The sequence below is a fragment of the Xiphias gladius genome, chromosome 8, assembly GCF_016859285.1.
Source record: "Xiphias gladius isolate SHS-SW01 ecotype Sanya breed wild chromosome 8, ASM1685928v1, whole genome shotgun sequence".
NCBI classification, from domain to species: Eukaryota; Metazoa; Chordata; class Actinopteri; order Istiophoriformes; family Xiphiidae; genus Xiphias; species Xiphias gladius.
Window position 1 is genome coordinate 31,580,652 of NC_053407.1, and position 12,324 is coordinate 31,592,975.

Consider the following 12,324-nt stretch of genomic DNA (forward strand, 5'->3'; position numbering starts at 1 on the left):
TGTTAAAAAGCATTTATATCTGTGGCCAGAGCAGACACAGAATTCAGCACCAACTAAACAGAAACCAATAGAAAATTTTTATTTTTGACTTTATCAAAGAACAGACTGTGCTGCTTCATGACATCCACTTCTTCTTCTTTAACTTCTTTCTCATCTATTGTAGAGCTGCTGGATGAGATCCAGAAGCTTCATAAAGAATTCATATTGGATGATAAGAGAGTAAGAAATGCCAACAAAGCCTTAGAGGACTGCATGGGCACCAGAAAGAAAGTCAAACACAAACTGAGCACGTGTAGCAGCAGTGGAGACATGGCGCCGCTGGAGAAGAAGATCAAAGAGCTCAGCGTGATCGACCTCAACAGAAAGGTGAGTTCATACCAGCGGCATGTGGCGACTTTTAAATGTGCAGTACATAGGAAAGCTATCTAAAAATTACGTCTATGGTAATCTTTAAAATACTTACAACTGACTGAGAATGACACACTCCAGTGACAAAGCAGAATCCTGTATTTTCCTGCTTCAATATGCTCAAAGTGTCTCAAATTTCACAAATTTACTGCAGATCTTGCACGAGAACCCTATACCTTGATTAACGGAAAGGAAAAGATGTCACCCAGGTTGACCAAGTTGATTAGTAAGACCGGAGCTGGTCCTGACCTCCCTGGGACCCTAAGCAAAAGTGCCCTCCTACCTGACCTGTGAGCCATATATAACCATTTGCCATTGCTGCACATGACACACACCTGACATCCCAGTGCTTCCACTACTGTCCTTCCTTCATTAAAACGGTTTGCTCCATCTGTTGGTCTAAGAATATGTAGACCTATACAGAACAAAATGAGGTTTAAACAAACAATATTTATTGAATAGAATGAGTTTGAAAAAGTAGGTTTCCGAATTTTTCAATTTTCACCACATAGTGGCCAATATGTACCAAATTTTGTACAAAACCTCAGAGTGGCACAACAAACAACTGGCCCAAGTTTCATATTAAGTGGACAGACCAATGGAAAGATACAACATCACTTCATTTGTATGAGTACAAGTAATTCCTGTATAATTTTTGCATTTATCAAAACTCTTTTAACTTTTGATCGTGAGAATCCATAGATTGTATGTGCATATTCTTATGCAGATCAAACTCACAGCCTAAGAGGAGCTCGAAATATAGTTTTCGCATATTTCACAATTTTGCGAAAAAAAACTTATCGGAGGAAATGGGCGTGGCCTATATCACGAAATTCAGCTAAATTCAGGGAATGTGTGCTCATAAGCTTTTTGAATGTGCGATGCACTATGTGGGAGTTACTGGCCAAATCGCGCATACCTTGTTGACCTGCTGGTGGACGTGTCATATTTGGTGTCTGACATGTGTACACCATCCTATACCTCCCCTGAAAATTTTACTCTGATAACTTTGATGGTGTATGCTGCAGTACCCAGCCCCCCAGCCCCTCAGGCTTGGACCCCTAATAACCCTGACCTTTGGCTCTGCTGCCTGGTAATTAGTCCAGTCCTCACAATATTATAGAATTAGTATTGGCTATACAATGTAAACATAAGCTTATAGGCCATGGCTGCAGCTTTATGTCTCAAAATAGTAAAATATACAGCTGTGTGATTAGCTTTGGCTAAACAATGTAATCATAAACATTTCATTTTGTGCCTGCGCATTTGATCGCATCTTCATGTACAACGCGGCTATCTTCACCAAACTGCAGTTTATAAACACCATTGCCCCATGGCGTTTATCAAATATGATAATTAGTTTTATTTTACTCTCACTTCGGTCAGGCACAAAGTCACAGAACACAGCCCTGGAAGTGGTTGGTAAGCAGGACACAGATAGACCAAGAAACGCACTGTCCAGCAATGTTAGTGAGACAGACAGACTGACAGAGAGATAGACATCACTTTAATGTTACTGCTATTTGCTGACATCAAACTTGTGTGCAAATGTCCAAAAAATGCTGCTCCCCCCTCTGTTTGACAAGCCCCAGCCTTTGTCAATGGGACCTGGCCACGCCAACGAAAATGACAGAAATGATCGATGCAATGGCTTGTAGTCAACCTAGCCTTCAGAGACAATAGCCTAAACCACAAAAAAGGCAGTAAATTACAAGATGAATGCAAACAGGCAATATCAGATTCTTTATGACACAGGATGCTGTTCTGAAATGGCAGGAGAGATCTGTCTTCCACTTCAGTATCGTTCTAATGTAGCTTTAACTGGTCAAGCACTGCTTGCCTTGCTTGTCCTGACGGCATGTCAATGGTTTATACCTGAGGAGTCACCTGACTGCAACCAGAACTCTCACATGACCTCAACCAAAATGTACCGTCAGATTTGATCACCAGTGATTGACTTGATCCCGACTTGCTCTGACGTCACACAAATGTAAACAACGATAGCCTTACACAATAAAGGCGGCTGCATGTGTTGGACGTTTTGATTGTCTTAAATGTTGGATTAACATCATGATGTTTTATAGAAACTCTTAATTTTCTGTTTAATTGGAGAGATTTTAAAATCATAAGTCAAATTTTGCTCTATGAAAGGTTTTTTTCTGATAACACTAGAAAAGTTGTCACTTTTATCCATAGATGTATTACCATAACCGGATATGGTGCCACCACTAAATCTCGCAGCTAATCTTCCCTTTTTGGCCCCTCATGGTGTTGCAACAAAAAAAATCCCTTGCAGCCCAAAAAGCATTTTCCCCATGGACCTCCATTATAAAAGAGATGTTTGTAAAACTGTTGATAAGGTACCGCAAACTACAAAAAAAGGTCGGTCTTTACTCTCTCTATTATGATTTTTTTTTTTTTTTATCCCTGGTGGTTATATGTTTGTAAAACTTTCCCAGAGCCTAGAAAAGTGAGTTTTCTTTTTGTGACATCATCACAATGTAAAGTATATGTGCAGGCGGGAAACACTAATGAGCATGTGCAGTGAAACAAACCCAGAAGTCAGAAAACCTTTTTAAGCTATGCACCAGGGCGAGTAATTTTCATGCAAGTGAGTGGGATCCATGTCTGAGTCTGGTGTCCAGTTCTTATAATACATCCATGCTTTTATCAGTCAGAGATTCTGAATACATTCAGATTATATCACAAATAGTTCTCTTAGACGGCAGACAATCTATGAGAGTTCTAGTCTACAATATGAATATTACTGATTTAACTCTTGAAGTATCATGAGGACATGGCGGCGCAACACTGGGAAGTGGGATGTGAAAATTCTTAAAATAACATCAGATGTTTCAGCCGACTGTCTAAATATCTGACAGACCAATAATGAAAACTATCGTCCTGTTTTGTGTATTCTGACTATTGATTAATGTTTTGAATCCAGTCTAATCAGCTATTTTATAAACAGCAGACTGATATAATGGCTGCATAAATCTAAATGTTGATATAAAAATAATGTAGTAATGTGGGGGTTAAAACCTAAAAGCTGTCATGATGATCACAGATAGCCTATATAACATTTTAAGTCTCCCCTGTCATAAATCCTGTCTCAACCAGAACATCAGTATTAACATTCAGTCACATGACTGACACATGAACCAATCAGAGGGCTGTGTATAAAGCAGCAGCTGTATTTAAATGAAGAATTGTTCCTTATTGTGACTAGATGTGTGCAGCAGCGTCGCTAAACTGGAATCTAAATCTTAAAGTTCAGGTGATTAATAATATTTAAGTAATTAATTACAGTCAGGTAAGTGGCTGGCTTTGTGGCCTTTTAAGCAGCTTATTGTGGTCTGATGCAGGTCTGTGGAGGACCAGGTTTGGAGGACTGTTCAGGATGTGGTGGAGCCCTGTGTGGTCTGGATCTGGGAGAAAGGAAATGTGGAGGTCCAAACTGTGATGGAGTCATTCCTTTCACTAAGAAAGCTTCAGAAACAGCCAAGAGAGCGAAGGACCAACTCATCACGTTCCCATCTAGACTGGAGGAGTCTAAGAACAAGGCAGGTTTACAATGGGATGACTGGGGGGGACTGGTGTTGGTACTAGTTTAGTCCACTTCATGTGTTTTCAACCAGAGGGTCCAGATACACCATCTTTTAATCTTATTTTTAATCCTGAGACCAGAATGAATCAGCACCACTGAACAAGTTTAAAGTCTTATTTAGAGGAAAACTGAGTCAACAGTAACATTATAAACTAAGGGTCAGCTAAGTCTCTGTTTCTATAATATCATATCACACATCACATTTAGGTTTGTATTCTACCAGTAACACTTAAACTGTTATCTCTGTTGGTATTTCTGTTAGAGACAAATTCTACAACCACACTGATTTAGACAACTACTGGTTAACATTATCAAAGGCAGGTTGAGATATCTACTCAATGTCCAGTTTATTAGGTACAGCTAACTCAAACTAAATCAGTGTAATCCAAGAGTCCTATAATAAATCCTCCTCCTGGGTGATCATTTTGTAGGATGCCTTTTGCAGGAAAAATTTAGTTTATCTAGTGCCTTATGGATCTCAGCACTGAACTGAAACTCTAAACAATTAAACTGTGATGAAGTCCGTGCAGCTGAGAGATCCTCCCCTCCTCATACACCCCAGTTTACCCCCTTATTATAATATAAATGACCCTCTGTGGACAGATGAACAGGACCGATAGTCTAGGAACTCTGTACGAACACAAACATTAACACATTTTATGGCTTCAATGTAAATTAAATGCTGTTATGACTGTTTATTCTGGGTTAGATCAATGATGCCAGACAGAGAGCTCAGGACACAAAAGACCAGGCCAAAGACCTGCAGGACCGGATCAACAACAATGTGGACTTTTTCTCAGGAGAGAAGAACAAAACCAGGAAGCTCATCCAGCAAATCAAGGTCTACCTGATGGGTCAGTGTACAAGTAATACTGTAGGAACCTGGTCCTCACCTCCAGGACTCCACTGCAGTTATATGGTCACTTGTGAGCAGTTTTGCCCAATGCGAGGTATCCATATTTGTTTGGTTTTCAGACACTAAGTTATTATTGAGGTCCATGTCAGATACGGTTTACATTACTAAAAACAAGTCTGACAGTGCTTGAATACAACAGTATAGACAGCTGTTCCTGGCCGCTCTCTCCTCTCTCCCCCTCTCCATCCTCCTTCTCCCTCTCAACCCAATTCGTCGAGGCCGCCCACCCTGTGGTCATATTTATTAATGACATTATATTGAATTGAATTGCTTGGTTATACTGTCAGTCAGACATTTCACAACACAACCAGTCTTTTTTTATATAAAGTGCTGACTCCAGCCACCCAGGAGAGTGTTAGTGTCATCAAAAACAAGTGCTCCCTCATACACTGCTCACAAGGATTCATCATGAATTAAACTTTATGCAGCAAACTTTTTTAACAGGTTAACACACCTGTTAATATGATGGAAGATAGTTCATGTTAAGACAGTTTTATACTTTAACAACAACCCTTGTACAGCTGAAGCAACATTATTCATGTTTCCGACCTGACAGATGAGATGGTTCCTCAAGAAGACATAGAGAAAATGGCCCGAGCTGTTCTGGACATCCAGCTGCCACAAACACCTGCTCACATCCGATCAATGATCAGTGACATCAATAATCTGCTGTCCAATGCTACACACTTCCAGGATGACCTGAAGAACCTGGAAGGGCAGGCCAAGATTGCACAGGACCTGCTGCAGAAAGCTCGGGAACTCAAGTCGGTTTCTGAACACACACACACTTTAATTAAAAAAAAGAACTTTCACAAAAATACAAAACTTTAAAATATGAAAGTTGAACTAAAACACAAAACTTTATTTAAAACATGAACCTTTTAATTATAACATGTAACTTTAACTAACCGTTAAAGTGACCGTTTAGCATGGTTACAGTTGCTAGGCTCAGTGAAGCCAGATAACGAAAAGATATCCTGGGTATGTTGAACTGGCTTCTTAGTACAGGCCTCTGCTCCCTTAAGAAATCTCTGTATTTTCCAGCTGTGTTGTTGTTGTTTCTTGTGTTTAGGGAGAGAACAACAGACACTGATGTGACAGAAATCAGCAGAGGCATTTATGAAGCAGAGAGAGCTCAGGACAAAGCCAACAACGATCTGGAAACGGCCAGCAGAGATGGAGAAATCACCAAAGACCTAATCCAAGATGTAAACATTGATAATATCATAAATATCTGTCTGTTCAGTTATTGCTCATGTGTTTAACTGTTTTCTTCGGTCATGTTTCAGATTAAAGACAAACTGGACAACACTGAGACTAAACTGATGAATCGTCGACCTGATGATCTACAAAATGAGATCGAAGCTCTGAAGAAGAAAACTGGACAGAACAGAGAGATGGCCAGAGAGGCCCGTGAAGCTGCAGAGTCAGCTTTAGACACTACGGACACAGAAACAGTGAGACTACAGACACAGACAAGAAACTTTAAATAGAACTACTCACACAGAGGGGTTGGTTTTAAGTAAGACAACTGAACAGAACAGAAAACATGCCTGAAAGGCTTCAGAGTCAGCTTTAAATAAAGCCACAAACACAGAGAGGGAATCATATAAGAAGTAATGTAGATTGTGGCCCTACACTAAGTATTACAGTGTTTAAGCCTAAAACCAGTGTTTTGTGAGTGTGTGTATTCAATTCAATTTAGTTTTCTTCATATAACGCCAGAGGTTATCCAAGGGCACTTTTCATATAGAGCAGATCCAGACCGTACTGTTTATATACATTTACAAAGATCCAGCTTTCCCCCATGAGCAAGCACTCGGTGATAGTGGCAAGGAAAAACGGTCTGCCTCAACTGGCTGCAGAAAGTGACAGGAGAAGAGAGGATAGAGACGAGAAAACACAAAACTACAGGAGAGAGAAGAGGCCAGCACTGATGGGATATGAATGCATATTCATGGAGAGGAAGAGAGGGGAGCTTGGTGCATCATGGGAAGTCCCTCGGCAATCTAGGCCTACAGCAGCATAACTAGGGGATGGTTCAAGACAAGCCTGAGGCAGACCTAACTATAAGCTTTATCAAAAAGAAAAGTTTAAGGCTACTCTTAAATATGGAGAGGGGGCGTCTACCACCTGGACCCAAACTGGAAGATGGTTCCACAGTAGAGGAGCCTGATGACTGAAGGCACTGCCCCCGTTCTACTTTTGGAGACTCTAGGAAGCACAAGCAAGCCTGAGTTCTGGGAGCAGTGTTCCAGTGGGGTAATAGGTACTATGAGCTCTTTAAGATATGATGGTGCCTGACCGTTAAGGGCTTTATTGTTGAGGCGGAGGATTTTAAATTCTATTCTGGATTTTACAGGGAACCAATGCAGTGATGCTAACACAATAGAAATGTGATTTCTTCTCCTAGTTCCCGTCAGTGCTAATGCTGCAGCATTCTGGATCAGCTGGAGAGTATTTGGAGATTTGTTGGGACAACCAGATTATAATGAATTACAATGATCCAGCCTGGAAGTAACAAAACCACGGAGTAGTTTTTCTGCTTCTTTTTGAGACAGGATGTGCCTGATTTTTGCAAAGTTACGTAGGTGAAAAAAGGCAGCGTTGAAGTTTGTTTTAAATGGAAGTTAAAGGACATATCCTGATCAAAGAGAACTCCCACATTCCTAACAGGGGTGCTGGAGACCAGGGCAGAGCCATCTAGAGTAACTATATGATTAGATAATGTGTTTCTGAGGTGTTGGGGGCAAAGCACAATAACTTAAGTTTAACAGCAGAAAGATGCTGGTCATCCAGGTCTTATGTCATTAAGCTATACGTTTAAGTTTAGCTAACTGAAGTACCACTGGGTATCATCTGCCTTAACAATGGAAGTTTATTGAGAGTTTCCTAATAATATTGCCTTAAGGAAGCTTATATAAGGTGAATAGAACTAGTCCAAGCACAGAACCTTATGGAACTCTGCGATTAACTTTTGAGTATATGGAGGATTTATCATTAATGTGCACAAACTGAAATTGATCTGATAAAGAGGACTTAAACCAGCTTAGACCAGTTCCTTTAATGCCAATTAAATGCTCCAGAGTCTGTAACAGGATGTGATGGTCAATAGTGTCAAATGCATCACTAAGATCTAACAAGACAACTACAAAGACAAGCCCTTTGTCCGATGCAATAGGAAGGTCATTTGTAACTTTCACCAGTCCAGTCTCTGTGCTATGATGCTCTATAAATCCGGACTGATAATCCTCAAATAAACTGTTATGTAGAAAGTCACACAACTGGTCGGCAACTGCTTTCTTAAGGATCTTAAAGAGAAAGGGACGGTTAGATATGCGCCTACAGCTGGCTAAAACATCTGGATCAACAGCAGGCTGTTTAAGAAGAGGTTTAATTACAGTTGTTTTAAAGGACTGTGGTACATAGCCTGTTAATAAAAACATATTGATCATATCTAGCAAAGAAGTGCTAACTAAAGGTAAAACTTCCTTAAGCAGCGTTGTTGGTGATGTTTGATTAGTTTCATCTGTGAGGTAATTGCAGTATGGTTACCACAGCCACCTGTCTACTAATCAGAGTGTGTTTTTGATGTGATGTCACGGTGTTATTCTCCGATGTCTCTCTAATAGGAGCTGGACGATGTGGTTAAGCTGTTTGAGGTTTTAAAGCAGAAAAACTCCAATCAAACGGTTCAGGGTGAAGTTGGAGACCGGCTGAAAAACATCATGGAGGAGGCGGAGAACATGAAGAGACTGGTAGAGGACAAACTCAGACAGATACAAGGTAGTACTTTTACTTAAATTTGTAGATTTAGGCTGTTTGTTGTATTTTAACTTATTGTCAGGATAGTTAGTGTGGCAACAAACGCAGTGAGAGGAGCAGCAATAATACTGGCAGCATCACTAGTACTGCACTATTATCCTCAGTATTATTTGAAGTAGTACAGTATATAAGGTTTCTATCTTTGTTTTATCTGTGTATGTAGTGTATATCTTTGTGTTGTCAGGTCTGGAGGAGAAGATCCAGCAGATGATCAGAAGTAAAGAGGAGAAATCAGCTGAAGTCTCCATGTTGTTGGAAACAGTCAATTCACTTCGACAGGAAATCTCCAAACGGGCCGAAGGATACACCAGCTGTACTTCATAAATACTGCAGAGTACAACATATTGAAATACTGCTCCTCATTAATAGTAGTGTACAATATACTTAGAAATATTTTTTTGTTGCTGTCGATTTAAATTACCATCTCGCTTTATTTTCTTTCTCTTATGTCAAAACTTACTCACAAATCTGAAGAGATTTTTTGGTTTTCATATATCTCAAATTTTGTCTGCTTTTGTCTGCTTTTTGCCAGTTTTTCAAGTGTTTGACATGTATACAACAAAATATCTGATGTGTAGAAATTTTCCTACATCATAACAATGTGGTAAATGTTGAATTTCTCTGTAGCTTTTTAGTTTTCACAGAATGAATGCATGACTGCACAATCATGAAATTATAAAATATTATAAAAGACATTTGTTGAATCACACTGTCATTAATTTTTTCACCTAAAATTAATTTCAGTGTTTAAATAATCTAACTTTAATAATTTGAGTGTTTCAATTATACCCTATACCCCTTTCATTTTCTCGCAGAAATCCCTTATTAATGTCTGAGCTGAGAATTTAAAAGGTTTTATATTTTTATAAACAGCAACTCAAAAATTTTAAAAACTTTAAAACCAGCATGTGGAACGGATGCTGTTGTATTTATATACTTTCTTCAGTTGAGTGAACCAAGTCTAAATATCCAGTTTTGGAAATTTAACCCAGTGGCAACAGTAGAACTGTGAGTCAGCAGTGGAAACAAATGTTTGTGATTTATGAAAACATTTTCTTCTTAATGAATCATCTGCAGCAGAAATCAGATATATGATGTTATGTGATCAATATGCTCAAAATGATCACTATGATACAAATCAGTTTCTCAATGTTTGTTGTTGTTTTTCTGCCAGCAGCTGATGTTCTGTTTCTGTCCAGCAGAGGATGCTCTCACTCCAAACACTTAAGACAGTTTCAGAGGAATTTTCTCAGACAGAGGAGGACAAACTCTGAAACTTTAGCTGTCAGACAAAATAATTTCTGCAGACATTTAAACAAAGGAAAAATGGAAAAAGAAACTGCTGTCATTTTCCTCAGTTTGATCAAACTTGAGTGATCAGAACAAACCACTCAGAGCTCTGCTCACTTATCAGTCTGGGTCCTACTATTCTGCACAACATTGACAACAATAATCAGCTTCTGATCCAATTCAAACCCTCCACCAGTGAAAATATATATTTATAATGTGTCTAATTTAATGGCATTTTATAAACATTGGCTCCACTGTGACAGTTCAGCAGGTTACAGATTGTCATATCTCACTATGTCAGTCTTCACCATAATAAATCACTTTTTACAGAATCTGCAGCTCTACAAAGATCATGGTATTGATATATTGATATTACACTTTTAAATCAGTTTAGTAATCACACTGATCAGAACAAGTCAGCTGCACTTTCATATTAGTAGTGACACCTCTGTGATGCAGTTTTGTTGTTTGAAAAGAGTTTGAAGAGGAGTAGACTTTACATTGTTTATGGGTGTGACTTTGGACAGAGCCCTCTACTAAATCACCTGGAGACTCTGTCAGTGTGGACACAGATCGATTTTAAACTGTTTTAATAATCGGACGGCTCAGAAAAAATGTAACAACCTGATAACTGATTAAGCATTTTAAGCACTAATAAACTGTGTTTAATGAGGATCAGTCACATCATGGCTGATATCTGATTACGTTAATAAAAACAGTATCAGTGTGTCAGATTTAAGCATCATGACTTTAAATAAAAAACATTAAATCCTTGATTGGTACCACTTTGAGTTGAATTAACAGTTTGTTTGTTCAGTATATAAAGTTTATAATTCTTATGATTGTTTAGACAGCAGGAGATGAGCTCTATTATTGTAATATTACTTTTTGTTTGCGTTTGTGTGTATGTGTGTGTTAATGCTGTTTCCATTCACTTGTTAATGTTTGTCCCAGACAGATGATCTGGGAACTCATTGGCTGACAAGTTGTCTCTGCAGGCTGCCACACGTTCACAGTCATTACCCGCAATACGCTGGGGCACACACACACTGAATGAGTCTTTAGATGTTCAGGTGGGGGGTCGGACTCCCAAACACCCAACCCCCCTCCCTAACACACACACATCTCCTCCCCCCACAGCTAAACCTCACCTGCAACAACAAAGGAGGAGGTGTGTGTGTCTGTTTGGGACTGGGGGGGCAGCCAGGAATGTCTTTTGTCTGTAGAGTCCTGAGGGGGAGGACGGGGAGTGCACATACAGTCTTTTAGTACAACCGAAGGAAAATCCCCCAATATAAAATCGGGTTATACAAATAGAGTTGTTTTATCTGCAGAGGTTTTATGGTTTTTCTGAGTAACATCTGACAATCAACTACAAAATGATAAATACTCAACTATCAACTGTAAATGAACTGCTGGCTGTAACTTTGACTGTAAACTATAATCAGAGTTCTGAGAAATAACAGTTACTGCGATTTTACTGTTTACTGACAGTGTATCTGACTATGTATCTAACACATTAACATGTAAGTGTTTCAGTACTCAACGAAATGTGGCCAAAAGTACGTGGACAGATTAACGTGCGGCCTTATTGTCTGAGCTCGTTTCAACGTTAAAACTGCAGTTTTCCAATGGAAGCTCTGAGCTGCGTTGAATGAATACAGACAATTGAGTGATATAAAACTGATATATATAAAATCGTGGCCAAAAGTTTTGTGGACAGCTGACCATAGTGTAACTTGTGACTGTGACACCATGTTCATAAACCTGCTACTCTAACAGCCACCAGTCTTTTTTCCAGATGTTGAACAAGCTGCATTCACTGAGGTCCAGAAAATCACTGAGGTCCAAACACTTATGCTGCTGATCAGATCTGGAGCTGGACGTAGGACGAGATCAAGGTCAGAGCAGTCACCTTCTTCCATAACAAACTCAGGAAACCACGAACAGGAAAGGGACAAACACAAACTGTGGAAACAAGATGGAAGTACACTAAAATTTATTTGTGTACTTTAACATGAAGATTTGTCTTCATTTAAATCAAAAGACTTAAACCAAGAAACACAGAAGAACACTAAAACCTGTGGAGAGGTGTCCATATACTTTTGGCCATACAATTCTATTGAGCATGGGGAAGAGAGAGCGAGAGAGAGAGAGAGAGAGAGAGAGACAAAGAGAGGGAGAGAGGGAGAAAGAAAGTAAAGTCAGTCAGAGAAAATCAGACAGGATCAGGTCAGTTTCTTTCAAAATAAAAGCACCAGACTGCGGGTGCACGAGA

General features: G+C 39.3%; 1 protein-coding gene across 1 annotated transcript in view; it reads left to right on the forward strand.

The window, feature by feature from the left end:
- lamb4 (laminin, beta 4) overlaps positions 1 to 9,465 on the forward strand; it is a 38,629-nt gene extending 29,164 nt beyond the window's left edge. Inside the window, exons 27-34 of the mRNA XM_040132633.1 lie at positions 164 to 366; positions 3,774 to 3,971; positions 4,725 to 4,869; positions 5,488 to 5,695; positions 6,004 to 6,139; positions 6,221 to 6,388; positions 8,564 to 8,717; positions 8,941 to 9,465. Of these exons, the coding sequence (XP_039988567.1) occupies positions 164 to 366; positions 3,774 to 3,971; positions 4,725 to 4,869; positions 5,488 to 5,695; positions 6,004 to 6,139; positions 6,221 to 6,388; positions 8,564 to 8,717; positions 8,941 to 9,080 (1,352 nt within the window). The 3' untranslated portion in view covers positions 9,081 to 9,465. The remainder of the gene's footprint in view (positions 1 to 163; positions 367 to 3,773; positions 3,972 to 4,724; positions 4,870 to 5,487; positions 5,696 to 6,003; positions 6,140 to 6,220; positions 6,389 to 8,563; positions 8,718 to 8,940) is intronic.
- The last annotated feature ends 2,859 nt before the right edge of the window (positions 9,466 to 12,324 follow it).